This window comes from Engystomops pustulosus, chromosome 6 (assembly GCF_040894005.1).
Source record: "Engystomops pustulosus chromosome 6, aEngPut4.maternal, whole genome shotgun sequence".
NCBI classification, from domain to species: domain Eukaryota; kingdom Metazoa; phylum Chordata; class Amphibia; order Anura; family Leptodactylidae; genus Engystomops; species Engystomops pustulosus.
Window position 1 is genome coordinate 138,086,670 of NC_092416.1, and position 20,234 is coordinate 138,106,903.

The 20,234-nt window shown below is 39.2% G+C and overlaps 1 protein-coding gene across 2 annotated transcripts; it reads left to right on the top strand.

Moving 5' to 3' along the window:
- Positions 1–1,131: 1,131 nt before the first annotated feature.
- On the top strand, positions 1,132–16,441 carry MPP2 (MAGUK p55 scaffold protein 2). Of its 2 annotated transcripts, XM_072111283.1 has the most exons (13): positions 1,132–1,281; positions 3,032–3,144; positions 8,294–8,382; positions 8,555–8,707; positions 9,644–9,793; positions 9,894–10,121; positions 10,954–11,085; positions 11,341–11,446; positions 11,652–11,720; positions 12,257–12,418; positions 13,277–13,479; positions 14,336–14,464; positions 15,054–16,441. In XM_072111283.1, exons 2-13 carry the CDS (start codon positions 3,108–3,110, stop codon positions 15,228–15,230), a joined length of 1,635 nt encoding a protein of 544 aa, XP_071967384.1. In that variant the 5' UTR covers positions 1,132–1,281; positions 3,032–3,107; the 3' UTR covers positions 15,231–16,441. The 2 variants fall into 2 exon arrangements, with proteins under 2 accessions (XP_071967384.1, XP_071967385.1); XM_072111284.1 differs by lacking the exons at positions 1,132–1,281; positions 3,032–3,144 and adding an exon at positions 6,993–7,819.
- Positions 16,442–20,234: the final 3,793 nt, after the last annotated feature.

The window sequence follows — 20,234 nt, forward strand, 5'->3', positions numbered from 1 at the left end:
CCAATGTTTCCATTGTAGAAGATCACTTCTTCACTATTGAAAACTACTAGTGACACATTTATGGGAACCATAATAGCAGACATGTTGTTTGTCACCTACATATCTAAAAATAGATATAGTTAAGAAATTACAAAAAAATCTAATTAAGAATTGTGGAAACCCTGTAAAAGGTGCCTAGAGAGCAGAAGAATTGAAATGTGTTGGATTTCGTTGGTGGTTAAATCAATGGGCCACATTTATCAAAAGTAGTGCAAACTGGCCCATTAATCTGGCGCCCCCTGCACTGCTCCGGAGTTGTGCACCAACATTTTTTTGGTGCACCTTTAACATAGAGCATGTGACACAATTCTCCCTAGACGAGTTAAAAAGATTTAAGGTCCCGTTAAAAATAAAAACTTTCTTTATACGAACAAATTAAAAAACAGTGACATGACTATCTGTACTATCTGAAATAGCTGACGCGTTTCGGGCAAAAGAAAAAATCACATGCCTTTAGTCTGTCTAGTCGTTGTATTAAATGAGGGGCACAGGAACACCCCTTTAGGTGCAGAATTTTGTGTTGTGGTGGACTTAGTGCAGACACTTTGCCCAAATTTATCAAAAGTGCAGTCTGTGCTATGTGCAGTGTGCCTGTGTATTGTGTTGAGTGTGCCAGATTCATGAATTGTGGTAACCCCTGCACTGCCCGGAAAGTGGGCACCATTTTTATTGTGCACTCTGTTCATGCTGCATAATTGTGGTGCATGTCCATAATAAATGTGGCACTAACTCTGACTAAGCACTAACCCTTTACATGCACCTTTTTTCTGCACCCTGTCGGACACGGAGTAGCCACGACACAAAACTGTCGCAGACCCTTTATAAATACATGCACAAGCAGTTTCCACGTTCTTTTCAATACAAAGACAGAAAACAGTTGCAAACACTTTAATAATTGTGGCCCATGTTTTGCTAAATTGTACTGCTAGCGGAATACAGCGGAATGAAAGTGTTGGTAGTAATTACAACCTCATCAGATTATCTTCGGATACAGTCATACTCACTTACATAGACAGACCCTGAAGCCATTTGATAATTATTACATGCATTGTCCCTCTGTTGCATGTTGCAGTACCCCTTGAATCCCCCTTCGCATTGACTTGCACTGTTCCTGGCGTTACCCTTTTAAGAACCAGTAGATTCTAAGCTGAGCTACATCTGGGTGATAAGAGATATACCAAAGATAGATCACAACATAGAAACCCCCAAACCTCCATATTCTGACATCTTTACCAAGGGGAGGTGGGTACATTAAATGAAACATGTGTGAGTGGCATGTAAATATTCATGGGATGTATGTGTGTTTTGTATGTGTCCCTCTACCTTTTTCTATACATGTTTATGTATCTCTTTATATGTATGTATGTATATATATATATATATATATATATATATATATTTGTGTGTGTGTGTGTGTGTGTGTATGTATGTGCGTGGAAGCTTCTGTAACAGCGTCCAGATTTGTGTGTATGTGTCTCTTTGCTCATATGTGTGTAGTTTTATTTGCTTGTATGTACAGTATTATTATATGTGAGTCTATCATTTCCATGTGTATGTGAGTTTATGTCTAAATGTTTCTAGATGTGAAAGTGTTTTTGTGTGTTTATATATGTATACATGTTAGTGTATGGGAATCATTTTAATGCACATAGATATGTTGGTCTGTGTACAGTATATGTGTACATCATGTGTAATAAAGGTTACAGACCTTGACGCAAATCCATGGTTATTCCATGACAAATTCTACATATTACACTTGACACTACATGTGACTCTATATTTTGCAGTGTATTTGGCTTTGGATTTCACCCTATGTGCCGGAGGGATGAAAATCCACAGTGAAAATCCACAGCATTTTGGTAAAATATGCAACATATTAATTTTCCATGCTGAATTTTTCCACTACATCTGGAGGGGATTTTCAAATTTGCACCACAAGCTGGAATGTATGTGTTTGTAAGATTATGTATGTTAATGTATGTGAGCATGTGATGTATTATTATGTTGAATATTATTTTTAATATTGAATATATATTAATTTTCAAATGTCATCTAAAATAATGTTACCGTGATCTGTATCACGCTCGTTTTATTAAACTATCATCAGAGAGTAGTCAGTGTAGCCCTAAACAAGGCATAATAACCAGAGACATGATCATGGTTGGTCACTACACACCAGTGTCATGATTATCACACAGCATGAAATATAGCAGGGTCAATGGATTCTAAACCTGAAGTCCATGTGATCCAGATTTGCTGTGCAGTTTAATGTAATCTGGTGTTTCCTGTTTTCAGCCATTTGATGGCCAGACAGGCAGACCAATCTAAAAAAAATGATTATTTAGAAAATAATTGCATTCTCAAAAAATGTAGATTTCTTAACTGTGCCATCCCTCTGTTATTCCTCCTGGAATGTATATAAACTGACAACTGGTTATTACTATGCCCCCTATCACTGATCAACTATGTAGGGTTCTGCCTATTTGGCAGTGTGAACGGTAATGCCCAGTTGTCACTTTATTTATGCATTTTCATGAGTAATAACAGAGAAATGGAACAATCAGTTCAATTATTTTCTAAGCCTTGATGGTCTTTATGATGACTCACATTTAGGAAAGGTGAAGAAATCCATATTCCCAGTTGTTGGTGAGAACTTGGACCATCTATTTACAGCTTTGGTCTGAGTTCCAATTTGAAGGTTAAACTAATACCATATAAATGACATGTTGTGTTTAAGCCGATGATAGTTGGATAGGATAGCTGTCAGACAAATGTGCATTGCACTGTTCTCACTAAAATCAATCATCTGTCTGTGTTAGGTCCTCCAGACTATATCTTGTATAGCACAACTCCCTTTATTCTAATGGTGCCGAGCTATAATACTGATTATAACCATGGAAGGAGAGAGTCACTTTTTGTATACAACCGCTATTGCACTGTATGCAATGTAAAGTAATAAAATGTATCTGTCAATAATTCCCTTTACTCCTAGGAGTTTCTGTTGTTCTTCAGTTCTTTCTAATCTTCCAAGTTACAGTCTGCTCTATCTTGATAGCTGTAAGTTCTCAATGCCTGTCGCTGTAACATCCATCAACTCTGACTCTGGTAAGTTACAGACACTTACAGGTAACTATATAAGTCATATAACACTGTCCGGGGGAATGTGGTCTGAATGCAACCTCTCCAATAATCATAGAAGAAGGACACAGGAATGACATGAAGTGACTATAAACTTTATCACTAAACCTCAATATTGACAGAAATAATCCAAACATTTTATTCTATAAAATTGTATTTATATATAAAGAGGTAGAAAAAGATCTATGCCCCCTTTCATATAGTGGGTACACAAAGGATTCAGACCCCATAACATATTTCTCTCTTTGTTTCATTGCAGCCAATTGGTGAGATCAAAAAAATTATTTGTTTCCTCATTATTGTACATTCTTCCCCCCCAACTTGACAGAAAAAAACAGAAATGTAGATATTTTTGCTAGTTCATTGAACAAGAAAAACTGAAATATCACTATCTATATGTCATAAGTATTCAGATCCTTTGCTCAGTATTGAGAAGAAGAACCTTTTGAGCTGGTACAGCCAGGAGTCTTCTTGGGAACAAGTGTTTCACACCTGGATTTGGGGATCCTCTGCCTCCTCCTTGCAGATCCTCTCCAGTTCACTTTAGAAGTCTCTCCAGAGATGCTGAATCGGGTTTAGGTCCGGGCTCTGGCTGGGCCAGTCAGGAATGGTCACAGAGTTGTTCTGAAGCCTCTGCGTTGTTATTTTATTTGTGTGCTTAGGGCCATTATCTTGTTAGAAGGTGAACCTTTGGCCCAGTCTGAGGTCCAGAGCACTCTGGAAGAAGTTTTCATCCAGGTTATCTCTGCACTTGGCCACATTCATCTTTCCTTCAATTACAACCAATTGTCCTGTCCCTGCCCCCATAGCATGATGCTGCCACCACCATGTGTCACTGCTAGGATTGTATTTGGCAGGTGATGAGCAGGGACTGGTTTTCTCCACACATATAGCTTAGAATTAAAATGAAAAAGTTCAATCTTAGTCCTATCAAAGCCTCGACTGGTGGAGGGCTGTAGTGATAGTTGACTTAGTGAAACTTTCTCCCATCAGCCACATTGATCTTGGGGTTCTTCTTTACCTCTCTCACAAAGACTCTTCACCCATGATTGCTTAGTTTGGCTGGACGGCCAGGTCAAGGAAGATTTGTGGTTGTCCCAAACTTCTCCCATTTAACGATTATAGAGGCCACTGTGCTCTCAGGAACCTTTAGTGCTGCAGAAATTCTTTTGTAACCTTGGCCAGATCTGTGCTTTGCCACAATTCTGTGTCTGAGCTCCTTAGGCAATCTTTATTCCTCATGATTCTCATGTGCTCTGACTTTCACTGTGAGCGGTGAGGTCTTATATAGACAGCTGTGTGCCTTTCCTAATCAAGTCACATCATTTTAATTAAACACAGCTGGAATTAGCAATACCATCCCAAGGAGGATCAGAAGGAAATGGACAGGATGTGAGTTAAACTTGAGTGTCACAGCAAAGGGTCTGAAAACTTATGACAATGTGATATTTCAGTTTTTCTAGTTCAATAAATTAGCAGACATATCTACATTTCAGTTTTTTTTTCTGTCAAGATGGGAAGCAGAGTGCACATTAATAAGCAATAAAGTAGTGGCAATAAAGCAACGAGTGAAAAATTAAAAGGGTCTGAACACTTTCCGTACCCACTGTATATACAAAATTTAATTCATATAAAATGCCTTACTTATATTTTATAATGGAAAACTGCAAAGTATCCCACTGTGTAGGTGGACCCCAGGCAGTTATGGTGTCTGTTAAACAGATGGACAATAGCCAGCCGGAAGAAATAATGAAGTCTACTATGCTATCATATCCAGTGCTTCTAAGCAGTATATGGACATAAAACAAACAGTCGGAGGCAAAAATGATACTCTTTTGTCCTCTTTTTGGCTTTAGAAGTCTATTGGCACATTTAGCAATTACTTCAGGAGCTTTCCTGGCATACAAGCTGAACGTGTCCAAACACAGAAATGTGATGTGGGCATATGAGATCATAATACCTTTATGGGGCGCTAAAATGTTAGCTGTGTAATTTTTGAACGGAGAACACTTTAAAAATGAATTTCCTATCCACAGAAAATATTTCATATCGATAAAAATATCAAAAATTTCCAAACATATCTAATAAGTGGTGTATAAAACTCTGGGAAACACAAACTAGTAAAGAACAGGGTTAAAACATCTCCCTATATCTCCTCCTATTACTCCATATAACCTCTCCCTATATCTCCTCATATTACTCCATATAACCTCTCCCTAAATCTCCTCCCATTACTCCATATAACATCTCCCTATATCTCCTCCTATTACTCCATATAACATCTCCCTATATCTCCTCCTATTACACCATATAACATCTCCCTATATCTCCTCCTATTACTCCATATAACCTCCCCTATATCTCCTCATATTACTTCATATAACCTCTCCCTACATCTCCTCCTATTACTCCATATAACCTCTCCCTATATCTCCTCCTATTACTCCATATAATCTCTCCCTATATCCCCTCCTATTACTGCATATAACCTCTCCCTATATCTCCTCCTATTACTGCATATAACCTCTCCCTATATCTCCTCCTATTACTCCATATAACATCTCCCTATATCTCCTCCTATTACACCATATAACATCCCCCTATATCTCCTCCTATTACTCCATATAACCTCTCCCTATATCTCCTCCTATTATTCCATATAACCTCTCCCTATAGCTCCTCCTATTACTCCATATAACATCTCCCTATATCTCCTCCTATTACTCCATATAATCTCTCCCTATATCACCTCCTATTACTGCATATAACCTCTCCCTATATCTCCTCCGATTAATCCATATAACCTCTCCCTATATCTCCTCCTATTACTCCATATAGCCTCTCCCTATATCTCCTCCTATTACTCCATATAACCTCTCCCTATATCTCCTCCTATTACTCCATATAACCTCTCCCTATATCTACTCCTATTACTCCATATAACCTCTCCCTATGGGGCAGATTTATCAAGCTGTCTGAAAGTCAGAATTTTTCTAGTTGCCCATGGCAACCAATCACAGCTCCCCTTTAAAATATTCGTGAGCACTGGTAAAATGAAAGCTGAGCTGTGATTGGTTGCCATTGACAACTAGAAATATTCAGACTTTCAGACAGCTTGATAAATCTGCCCCTAGATCTCCTCCTATTATTACTCCATATAACATCTCCCTATATCTCCTCCTATTACACCATAACGTCTCCCTATATCTCCCCCGATTACTTCTTATAACATCTCCCTATATCTCCTCCTATTACTCTATATAACATCTCCCTACATCTCCTCCTATTACTCCATATAACCTCTCCCTATATCTCCTCCTATTATTACTCCATATAACATCTCCCTATATCTCCTCCTATTACACCATATAACCTCTCCCTATATCTCCTCCTATTATTACTCCATATAACATCTCCCTATATCTCCTCCTATTACACCATATTACCTCTACCTATAACAACTACTATTATTTCTTCTAATCAACATATATCTATCTATCTATCTATCTATCTATCTATCTAAATCTATCTATCTATCTATCTATCTATCTATCTATCTATCTATCTATCTATCTATTGTTGCAGTGTGTTATAGTTCTCTTTGTATCCTGCTCCCTTGTGTCACTGCTGGTGGCTTCCTCCATCTCCTCAGCCTATTATTATCTTCTGTCTCTTCTATGTGAATGTCACTTTGTGCAGCCTGCTTGGATGACATCCCCCTCCTCACACGGGAGGCGGAGACAATCCCTTTCACACGTTAATACATTTGCCCTATTTAATTGTTGCTTTTACTATGTGGATTTATAGTGTCACATTATATACACTATATGACCCATTTCGTGTAGCCGGGCAGATGCAGCTATAAGCCGTCTGTATTATCCGTGCACATTGGATTATATGTGACCGTTTTACGTGTGTAGCTGGAGCTGCTATGTATTAGAAAAGCAATATTATAGTGAGTATAATCAATGGTATAAAGCAATATAACAATATAGATGATGCCAAAAGGATGTCTATTGCACGTGGGTAGTGAAAGGGTTAATGATGGCAGCATCCAAGCTGGTACCCATTTCGTGTAATCCTTCAGTTACTATGGAAACTAGAGAGGGATGTTCAAAGCCAAGAGCCTTAAAGGGGTCTTACTGCAATACATAAGCAAGCTGTGTCGTATGCTGACATTGGTGCAGAAAACCCACTTCATTGCCCCCTCCCGGGTAGCCCATAGTATTTGCACCTTTTGGCCCTGGCCAACCAGTATGCTACATGCCTTTTACACCGTGTTTCTACTGGTTAATTCTACTACTTAGTTATTAACCCTATGACAAATACACAGGATGGTTGAATGTAGATGAAATGGTTTCTATGACCACTGCTTCCCATATCTCCCCGGGTCATTATTCTACTTGTCAACCTCAGCATCTGGCCCTAATTTAGTCAGACTGATGTAACGATGACACGGAGAGAAGGGATGGAGGCAAGGCAAGAGAAAAAAGGAATGGAATAGGGAGGGAGCTGCCGCTGAGTATAGGAAGATGATACTGTAGAAGACAAGCCTGATAGAAACAAGACTAACAGCAGACATCTGACATTTGGTTGGTGGGGTCTATGGAGTCTACAGAGGAAGCTTGTTCACCAAATGAAGGTAACTTCTCCACATACTTTCACCTGGCTGACACCATCATCTTTGTCTCTCCTCCACATCGCCTTTGAACATTTCTCATAGGTCACATCTGATGTCTGTCATTATCCACATCACACCCCCATGGATACAACCATCAAGTTTATGGATCATCCTTCTCATCATCTTTACAACTACATCTTGATTCAATTTCCTCCTGATACTTTCTTCCACCTGAAGATTCTCCATCTTAACATACAAATTAGTTTCCTCTGTTTTTTCTGAAGGTATATAGCCCATAATAAGATCTTTCTTGTTCCTAGCCCAGAGCTCTTGGGGTTTCAGATATTATTTAGCCTCCTTGTTTCATATTATATTGTAGCTATGGATCTGTTCACCTTTTGTCCGTTGAGAAACTGTGTTATTTGTTTCTGGTTTCTTGAAGATAAGGTTCTTCTCTCTGGTCACTTTTAAGATATTCTCTCTTATATCTTACAGCCATGCAGCAGGTCATGCAGACGTTTGATATCCCTCCATCCTCTGATTTGGATTTAATCTTCCTTAAAGGAATCATGGAAAGCCCAATGGTAATTTCTGCCTTTGAAAAAATGATAACTTTTTGTATAAAAAGTAAAAAAAAATCTTTATGTATAAAATTTATGTCAGTTTTTGGCAAAAAATGTACCAGGACCATGAAGCATGTTCATCAGCAAATGGATATTTGATGAGGATGATGGAAATGTCCTTTTTTAATTTCAGGCTCATGAGCGCATGGAAGAAACCAGGTTGGAAGCTGTGAGAGAGAACAACCTGCAGCTGGTACAGGAGATTCTCCAAGACATGGCTGGAGTCAGAGACCCAAGTGGAGCAGCAGCTGAGCTGCAGAAGATCCTGCAGGAACCCCATTTCCAGGTAGTGTATAAAGTTAGGACCTACATATAAGATACTAAATGCACTGATATATAATATAAGTACTTATGTGAAGCTCTGAACTTGGATGAAGCAGTGACACATTGGCCCAGATGGTTATATCATTGTGGACACGTGACAGGAACCTTGATCTTGTTCTCCTTTCTGGTCCTTAGACCAATAACTTACTTCTTGTTGCCTTTTCTCTCGGTAGAAGAGTCCTTTACGCTGTTGCTATTTATAAGCCAGCAAGGCTGGGCTTTCTCTCTTAAAAAACTAATATTCTACCTCTATAGTATGTAGGTTTTTTGGCTTCTGGTTGTCCCCATCAATGATTGTAAATAATGGCCCACATTCACTGAGGGCCATGTGCCAGTTTTCTGGTAGACTTTGCACGTCCCTTTAAGAGCAAACTGCTTGCACAAGTATTTAAGAATTTGTGTTGCAAGTGACCATTTTGTGGCGCGGCTTCAGTATTCCTCATGCGACACAAAACTCTGCACTGAAAAGGCCGTTATGGTGTTCAATTGCACCGCATGACACATTTATCATGCAAAGTCCTACAAAAGTGTTTGGCACACCCTATGTTAAAGGTGCACCAAAAAACAGTGGTGCACTCTGTCGGGGCATTGCATGGAGCACCAGTGTCATGAAGAACGTCCACCAGAAATCCTGAATCTGGCGCCCTCTGCACTCTACACAGGCAGTTGGCCCAGTTTTAGTGAATGTGGGCCAATATCTTTAAAATGGTAAAATGTTGGATCCCAATTGGTCAGATTTATTAACAAATTAAATATAGACATGACATAATAAGAACATGTAATCAGTGAGGGTTTAGCCCAACTACCTCATCAATTGATAAAATGGAGTAGCATTAATGGAGTGGCCGAGCTGCTTCACTTGACTTATTTAATTGTATCTATGTTCCTTCTTCTCCAGTCTCTTTTACAAACTCATGACTCTGTGGCATCCAAAAACTATGAGACTCCTCCTCCCAGTCCTCTTATGGATCCAACTCTGAGCAACCAGCCAGTTCCACCTGATGCAGTGCGTATGGTGGGAGTAAGGAAGAATGCAGGAGAACATTTGGTAAATTGGAAAGCAAAGCTGCCAGGGTATTTCCCATTATTTTTCCCAAGGCTATTGCTTGTGTCCTTGCATTGTCACTGTTGTTGTCTCCTGTTATCAGGGAGTGACATTCCGCGTAGAAGGTGGTGAACTGGTGATTGCCAGGATCTTGCATGGTGGTGTGATTGACCAACAAGGTCTTCTACATGTGGGAGATGTCATCAGAGAGGTGAATGGTCGGGAAGTAGGAAATGACCCACAGGCCCTGCAAGAAATGCTCCGGGAAGCCAGTGGGAGTGTGGTGTTGAAAATACTTCCAAGCTACCAACAGCAACACCCTCTTCGGCAGGTACCACTTCTAAGATGTTTTGAGGTCATGTTGCCGGAAACAATGCCCCCTAGTGCTTGGACTTGGCTTGGTGATGCAGGTCCTAGTTAAACATATTTATGGGTATGGTTATAAAAAGCCTTTTAATAGAAATAAGCCTCATTCAAGACTCAGTTGAACCTGCAACTATTGGCTCTTCAGCTTAAGCTGTCAGGGTACACTGGGAGATGATGTTTTTTCTAACAGAACCACTTTCCACTTGAAAGGGACACCCTAAGACAGTGATGGCAAACCTTTTGGAGACCGAGTGCCCAAACTACAACCAAAATCCACTTATTTACCGCAAAGTGCCAACGTGGCATTTTAAGCAGTAACTAATTGCTACCTGTTCTTCCACATCTTTCATTCGTATCGGCCGCCTGAGGCCAGCAATATAGTTGAAAGAAGGAGGGAATATTTAGTCTCTCGTTGTAGCTTCTCTCCAGTGCCTCTCTGTAGAGAAGGAATAGTGGTCCAGCAGGATGATCTTCAAAGATAATGAAGTTCTGTTAACACCTTCTCACTTTTCCCACAGTTCCAAACAGCCAATGAAGTGTGGCTTAAGTTGCCTGGTAATGCAGGAAGATTTGGTCCTATTTGGTGAACTCTGTCCTGGGTCGATGGTCTGAGTGCCCAGAAAAATGGCTCTGAGTGCCACCTCTGGCACCCGTGCCATAGGTTCGCCACCACTGCCCTAAGATATAGACAAGGGTCTGTTTTTCTTTATATGCTGCAAGTAGTACTCAAAATTTCATATATTTGTGTTATTTTAGTAAAATAGTTGAGAACAAAAAGGTTTGGATTTTTTTTTCAGGTATTTGTAAAATGTCACTTCAGCTATGACCCCTCGAATGACAGTCTGATCCCTTGTAAGGAGGCAGGTTTGGCTTTCCAGGCAGGAGACCTTTTGCAGATTGTCAATCAAGAAGACCCTAACTGGTGGCAGGTGAGACTTACAGGTTATTCTCCATGAATTTGAACTTTACTCCATCGTGGTGCTTTGCCTAGGTAGTCATAGACAGTCTATGCCCTTTAATCCCTGGCATCATCTAATGCTTCTGTGTATTGCTGTGCATTCTATTCCTATGTAATTCATTATTTATAATAATAATACATATTTAGCTTCACTATACATTTATCTACTTTACAAAAATATCATTCGCTCATAAGATTTTCTAACAATTCTCTCCATGTTTTACAGGCATGCCTAGTTAAGGGGGGAACTGCTGGACTCATTCCTAGCCAGTTACTAGAGGAGAAGAGAAAAGCATTTGTCAAAAGAGATGGAGAACTAGGTCCAAATTCCAGTGAGTGTTCTGCTGGCTGATGTGTCACTTGTCCATTGGCTCTGTGTTATATTACAGATCAGTTTAATTTTAACAACTCATTGTTTCTAGAAAAAGCAGAACCTTTTTCTCATTTCATGCATTCTCTTTCATATATTCAATGAAGATCAGGAGAACTTTATCATGGAATTTCCTATATCTATATTTTATAACATACTGTCCCTAGGTGCCCTATGTGGAAGCATGGGAGGGAAGAAAAAGAAGAGGATCATGTATGTAACCACAAAAAATGCAGGTAATTTTCTTTTTCTAAAATAGTCCAAATGATGTACCAGCAAATGACCCAAAGCAAAAACTATAGTGCTTAAGTGCTGAGTTGGTTTTTAGATAGCTATTCTTGTATGCTACTCATCTTCTTCCTGGCATGGGGTTTACTGTACCTTTGAAGTCAATCTCTGGGTACAGTGGTAACCTTAAAGGACATCTACCATCAGGATCAAGGATTATAAATCAAGCACACTGACATATTGGTGTGTGTCCCTACGGCAGGAACCACTTTTCTTTAAGCTTATTATGCCCTTGTTTTTAAGAATAAACAGCTTTAAAAATTATTTAAATGAGTCTGAGAAGCTCATTAAATCCTATGAAGCCTAGAGCCCCTAGTCTCATTTGCATAATTTAAAAAAACTTTTTTTTCACAAAAACAAGGAATAAGAAACTAAAAGAAGGGCAGATTCTCCCAGAGGGGGCATACACCAGTATGTCAGTGTGTTTGGTTTATAATCCATCATCCTAGTGGTAGATGTCCTTTAATATCTTTCTCCTCCACAGAGTTTGATCGTCATGAACTTCTCATATATGAAGAGGTTGCAAAGATGCCCCCCTTCCGGAGAAAGACACTCATTCTGATTGGTGCTCAGGGAGTGGGAAGGAGAAGCCTAAAGAACAAATTATTAACCTCAGACCCTTTAAGATATGGTACTACCACACCTTGTGAGTATATTATTACCTTAAATAAAAACTTTCTGAAAAAAAATCTGATCACATGATGTTAGGTTGCTGAGACTTTCAGTATGCACTTGGATATCCTGCCAACAAATTCTCAATTCCCATACAGCGCCACCACAGGTTATAGAAAGTATTACACAGTATACTCTGAAATCCATGACAGGTCTACACAGTAGATCCTGGATTGTGGACTGTTAATAAGATAATTGAAAAAAAAAACCTCTTTAACATCATGTAGTGATTAGAATCAACTGCAATATTTAAAACAAATCTATACAGTATGTAGCATTAAAGGGAACCTACCTCCATGATTCTACCTATAAAGGTAGATCGGGTGGTAGGTGGATGTAAGGGACGTGAGGATAGTCCTTTTATGGGCTAATCCTCACATCCCCGCTAACTTTTGGGAAACTTTATTCCACTAATATGTAAATTCTGTTATGCGGCTACTGGGGCGTGGAGTAGCTGCGCCTTCGTCCGACATGCTGGCGTTCTGCGCATGCGGCCACAGATCCGAGGCCGGAGCTACTGCGCATGCGCAGAACTCTGGCTTGTTGGACGAGGGCGTGCAGCTACGAGGAGCTGCGCGCCGCACACAACAGGGTAGGAGGAGTAACATAGCTACCGGGGCGTGGAGTAGCCGCGCTGTGTAGCCTCGTGCCCGGCTACTCCACGCCCCAGCAGCCGCATAACAGAAATTACATATTAGTGGAATAAAGTTTCCCAAAAGTTAGCGGGGACATGAGGATTAGCTCTAAAAAGGGCTTTATAGGTAGAATCGTGGTGGTAGGTTCCCTTTAATAATGTCATAGAAGATTTTTCTCATAATCTCTTTCCTTGCAGACACTTCTAGAAAGAGAAAGGAAGGAGAGTGGGACGGTCAGTCCTATTCCTTTGTGTCCCGTGCTGAAATGGAGCAGGACATAAAGGCTGGACGGTATTTAGAGCACGGAGAATATGAGGGCAATCTGTATGGTACAAAGATCAGCTCCATACAGGAGGTGGTGGCATCCGGAAAAATGTGTGTACTGGACGTAAATCCACAGGTGAGGAAAAAGTAAGATCACATGAGATTGGGACCTATCTGTCTAACAAGAAGACAAGGTAGCACAAGGTAGCACTCCAGAGTCCAGGGGACGGACCCCTCTGCATCTTATGACTTATGGTGAAGCTCTCTGGATGCTTTATTATAGTCCTGGACTGCAATATTTAGCTGTAAAGTTTCTGTAATGAATCTTTATTGACAATCCTTGGTCCTTGAAACTCCAATTGTCACTGGGGCAAAAAAAAAAAATTGTCTAGATCTACAAAAGATCTACAATATTATAAAATATACAGTTTCGACTTACATACAAATTCAATTTAAGAACAAACCTATGGACCCTATCTTGTATGTAACCCGGGGACTGCCTGTATTCCATTTGTTGCAAATATGAAATAAAGACTTCACATGTTTCTAAAAATCTGAACTCTGGAGCGATGCCTGCCTTCTGGTTGATGGCTACAAGAGGCTTTTCTAGGGTCCTGCAGGCTCTACTTCCCTCCTTGTTAGGAGTCATCCATTGTGCTGCCTTGGATTTTTATTTTTTATCTCTCTATATATCTATGTAGCTATACATGTAGATCATATCTATTTATCAATTTATCTATATTTCATATCTATCTATCTATGTTACATATCTACATGAAAACTATAATCTATCTACCTAAGACAATAGATGATATCTCTACACCTTCTAGTGCTCCTTACAGGTCTGTTTTTGATATTTTTAAGACCTCTGTTCCAGTCCCTTGGGTGTGCACCCATTGGGATTTCCATTGGAAATGAAGAGTTTCTCTATCAATCTAAGCATCTACCTATGTAACATAGCATGTATAATGTATGAATGTTTTTTTTTGCAGGCAGTGAAAGTCCTCAGAACTGCTGAATTTGTACCATATGTTGTTTTTATTGGAGCTCCAGATTTTGAAACCCTTAAATCCAATAACCAAGGTGCAGTAGAGGCTGGTATGACCGCTAAGCAGCTATCGGTAAGTGGTATTTGTTGTGTGTGAATTGTGTGTGCTATCACCAACATACCTCTATTAATATCATTTTATGTACTATCCAAAAAGTTACAGATGTACTAGAATATATATTGTAAAGTCACTTTGTATTGTATGTGCATTGCCATAAATTTGTCACAACTTTTTTCCTTTTGTGTCCACTTGCCAATTGGTAGAGTGGCGCAGGGAACAAAATGGACCAAGGCAGGGATGCTTGGCCAGCCATATTTACTATAACCTGTGCCAGAAAACTAGCGCAGGTTATAGTTGATATCAACCCCAGCCCTAGGCGTCCTAGTCTGGCATAGATTTTTATTCTAGTATGTAGGTGATGCATCAGCATTAAGAGGTCCGAATCATTATAATTATGGTGCGTGTGGCACTAGTCTTAATACAACGGGCCTGCTGTGTATTGTGGATGAGGTTATATGTACCGTATTCTGGCCTTATTGTCATACAAAGGCTTTGAGCTACAGGAGCGTGAAGTGTTGTCACAGGGACACAAGTTCAGACGCCACCAAAGAATGTTATTTGTCACAAATACATTTTCATATAATTGCCCTTCTCCCTACAGGATGGTGAGCTCCTGCGTATTATAGAAGAGAGTGAAAGGCTGCAACAGGCATATGGCCATTATTTTGACCTCAGCTTGGTCAACGCTGATCTGGATGAGACATTTCAAGAACTTCAACAAGCCCTGGAGAAACTGCGTACAGAACCCCAGTGGGTCCCTGTCAGCTGGGTCTACTAGAATTCGTACTGCCTACACATTCCTTCCCTAGACATTCCTGGAGCCAGACAATATGGATGGACACTATAATTACCTCCTGGGGTTTGCCCCAAGAAACTCAGCTCCCCTTGATTCCTACTAAGCATTGTACTTGTTTGTGTCCCCTCATGATGATACAGTCAACCTTTATACTTCTAAGTTATTGTATGCCAATCTTAGGTTTTGAGGGATATGAAGGTGTATATTTTAAAAAAAATCTACTTGAGTATGAAGGTCGTATCTCTCTAAAGGACCATGTGGACCAAAGGGCAAATGGTTAGACACTTATGTTGCTACATCTATTGAGGATTGTAGCATTATGTTGTATATTTTACATCAAATACAGTAGGTAGTATGGGTAGAAGCTCATAAAGACCCTTTACCCTTTCAAACAGCCAAAAACATGGCCTTACAAAATGTGCTGTTACCCCTAACTGTAGAATTGGTTTACTCAGTGGGCAACCTAGATTGTTGCTCAGGGCTCAGAGTAAGAAGAGTATGCCCACCAACTGGCCTAATTTTAATACATTACATACAAGTATGGATGGGCATGTTAGAACACAATGATAGGACCTTCTGTTCTCTGGCTATGGTGGTATACGATAAACTCATTATTTCGATCTTCTTGAAGTCCATTGGCCATTTCTGGTTTTATAGCTCTGCTCCATTCAATTCCAGGGGGCTTAGGTGCAATACCAAAATGGCTCAGGGCAAGAGTGAAACTATTTCTCAACAAAAAGTAGATTTTCTGATTCTGATGTCAGATTATTAGAAAGCTATATGATTTACATAGATGTCAGTCTAGCAATAGCGTACTGCCTCAGGTCCTTTTTGACAATAAATAAACTCAACAATGGCTCTGTCAAAGCCATAAGAAATGGGGAAAATCACATTAGGTCCCAAGACTCAACATTCCTTAAAGGTGTTTACTTCATCACTCCAGTATTTGTTACAGTGCACGTTCTCCTACAAAGTGTCAGTATTAGCATTAGATACATTGTTTGAAGTGATTTGTAGAACTTTATAATCTGAATATTATTTTTCTATAGATACATAATGTCTTATTTGTGAGACAGAAGACTGACTTGTATAACATATTTTATTGTCTATCTATTAAAAGCTTTTGTTATAGTGATAATTCTGTGGGAATTCAAAAGTTTGGTAAAAACAATAAAGTATATATTGTCAAGAAATGTTATGTATTCATGAAGGCCTCATATTGTGGTGAGAAGGTAGATCCAAGCAATGGTCCACCAGTTAGATAGCCACGTTGTGATCCTCAAACCCAACCATTAAGTGGTCCAATATTTACTGATATACAATACAACCTAAAACCCAAATTCCATTCCTTTTTTTTGAAGGGCTAGAGAACCAAAATGAGAACCAAAATAATGAAGAACTTTGGACAAGAAAAAAATAGCTAAAAGAGTATATACAAGTAAATCATGAACATATATAGAATATTTTCATTGGTGCATATAGCACTATTGGAAATATTTGGGCCATATGTAGTAAAATAACCACACATAATACAAAGGTCTGCTGTTATTTTATCAATATTCCCATTTTGTACCCCCTAGTGTATTGTATTAATGTCATTTAGTGATATGCTTTACATAAGCCTCCTGGCCCAAGGCAGTAATAGATTTGGGTCTACTCATTGGGGTTTATGGAGAGTTTTCTAGACATGTTCTGTGATGATAGGAGGTGTAGACAAGCTGTCACATCATCTGTAGTCAGTAGTGGAGGCAATCATGGAGTTTTATATAAGGTGTTGTCTCCCATTGAAGATAACACCTTGCCTGCCTCGTTTGTGATGTAAAACAGGTGACCCCCTACAGAATTAGCAAATGTCTGTCCAGACAAAAACCCATATTCAAAATTGCAGGATATGGTACTTTTCAGCAAATAAAGTAAGATGAAAGTATAAAATTCAAAAGGATACGTTTAAAATTAAAACTTAACAAATATATATTTATTTAATTTCCAAGACACAATCCCTAGAGAAACCCAGGCATATGCTACATAAGGGGTAATTAGTTTCAGTGATTATTAACCCAGAAAATCTTTAGTGTACACCATGTCATGGGATTGAATCACTTCTCTATGCTCGTATAATTTTTGGCCACATGCATTATAAAATTTCATTGCCATGCATGAAGTGGTCTCTCAGTAAAATAATCCTTGCTGAGGTTTGGCAGTGTAAGCAATGGACAAACCTGTGAATAATAGAAAGATAGCCATCTACACATTACCCAATGTAATATCCTATCTATTCATTACAACAATTGCAACATCACTTTTTACAAATTATTATACAATTTTTTATTGTGTTTATTAACACAACTAATTGTTTTCCAGTGTTGTATTACAGACATAATTCTTATCCACTAACTTTATAGCATAACACTGCCAATATAAATACACTATATGTATACAGGCAGTCCCCAGGTTACATACAAGATAGGTTCTGTAGGGTTTTGTTCTTAAGTTGAATTTGTATGAAAGTCGGAACTGTATACTGAATAATTGTAACCCAGCCAAATTTTTTTTGGTCTCTGTGCCAATTGGATTTTAAAACTTTTGGGTTGTCATAAGAAGCAGGATTAACAATAAGCATTAGCTTCAGACACCTGTGATAACTGTAGCCTGGGACAAAAGTACAGTAAATTACCAACATTCAGAGGTCCGTTTGTAACTATGGGTCGTCTGTAAGTCAGGTGTTCTTAAGTCGGGGGCTGCCTGTATATATGGCATGTCATTTTCCTTAATGTATTCTTTAATGAAATTTTCTGTACATTTCTTACAAAATAAAAAGATTGTGTGTGATGAAAATAAATCTTTTGTCAGCTATTTCTTTATTGCCACCTTATATTATTAGTTTTATTGATATTTTTTTTTTGTCGGGTGATTCATGAGTTTTCCTGGGTTCTTGTATTCCCCTTATTTACTTCTTTCACCATCCTTTCACCATGTATATCTTGAGCCATATGAGGGTTTGCTTTCTGTTGGATGAATTCTAGGTGACACCATTCCATGGTCTATGCAATGTACTGGGAAGCTGGAAAAAAATTCCAAAAGTAGTGGCAATGAATATAGTAGCCCATTTTCTCACTGACTTTTTTTTATCCGTCTTTATCTATGCAATCAAAATGACACATCCCCTTCATTCCTTGGTTTAGCACGGTCATGAAAACAACAAAATTTATATAGTTTGGTTATGGCTCTATACCTTAACTAACTCCATACCTTATACCTGACATGTGAGGTATAACTTCATCACACGTTGGCTCCGGGAGTATGCAGAGGGCTCAGGGGTTTGCTTGGTGTAGGTGTTTGCTGCACACCCACTGGTAGTACCCATGATACCTAAACATGTTAGGTATCGCCATATCGCAAATTGTCTGATCTATCAAAATGTAACAACAGTTATTTTTTAACCCTGTAATGGCAAATAGTGCCCAAATGTCCAATACGCCACTTTTTTGCCATTTTGCAACATATAAATTGTATGAAAAGTGATCCAAAGGCCATATAGTCTTCAAAATGGTAGCAATGAAACATCATCTCATTAAAAAAAAATAACACCACACACAGCTCCGTACACCGAAGTGTGAAAAAGTTATTAGCGCCAGAAGATTGTGATTTTTTTAAATGTATAAAACATATTAAAACCTATATAAATTTAGTATCCACGTGATCGTTCCGACCCAAAGAATAAAGGAGATATGTCATTTGGAGCGCACGGTAAAACCAAGCCCACAAGAAATTGGGCAAATGCTTCCCAGTACACGACATGGAAAATTAAATATAGTCACTGCAAAGTGCAATTTGTTACACAGAAAACAAGTTCTCATACAGCTTTTTAAGTGTAAAAAATTAAAAGTAATATATTTTTGAATGTGGGGAGTGAAAAATGAAATAGCAAAATTGAAAAAAAGAGCCTGGTTGTAAAGGGGTTAAAAAAAATAAGAAAATTTGCAAAGAAAAACATATCTTACCATATTTTAATACCCTGGGATACAGTGTGCACCATGGTGCCTTTTTTTTGCTGGATGAGCAGACATCAATATAATTTTGACAACCATAGAATCATTTAATCACTGTAGACCACAGCATTTAAAGGGTTAACTGCACATGCTAGGGAACCTGTCACCACCTTTTTCTTTCACCTAAAAAATCCTTTCCTGACAACCTAATAAAATTAACTTTGTTTCATTACCTGGCATCCAGGCAGACACTGCAGTCAGACAGGGTGTGGCCTCCATGGCCGAGTCCCCCTCCCGTCCTTACTCGTCATCTGTTGACTGTCATGCACAGTGAGCCTTGGGGTGAGTTCGCATCCTTCTCCCGCTCACTATGCATCTGGCGGCTTTACTGGTAGTGTTACTAAGCAGTGAGAGAAATGCAAAGTTAGCAGGTGGCGGGTGGAAATCCTAACCACTGCTCACTGCGCATAACAGGCAATAGAAAAGTAGTGCACAAAAATTCCCAATATTATGAGTGAGTGTTACTGAGTCAGTGTTTGGCCATAGGCTGGAGATCCACGGTCACTACTGTATATTGAGTGATAATGGAGCTGCATCTCCAGCTGGGGGGTAGTAATTCTAAGGCCGAATTCACACAAATGTGTGCCTCCCCGGCTACGGCTGGGTGGGGATCTGTCTGGAGTTCTGCAAAGGTGAAAACTGCCCTCTCCATAGAGATGCATAGCGTACGGCCGTGCACACTGGGAAAGATAGGACGTGTCCTATCTTTTCGCCATGTACAGAGTGGTAAAAAAAAGTGGCACGGTATCACTCTGTGTGGCCATTGCCGTCTATAGGGAGGCGTATGTACAGCCGCCTTATATTCGTGTAAATGCAGCCTTATTCTGCACAAAGCCTTGGGCAGCCCTCTAGTGCTTTACTAAAGACAACTTTTTTTTTAAAGTTCCTAAAAAATATATGTTTAACATAAAAGTTTGTAACAAAACGTACTGAGAAG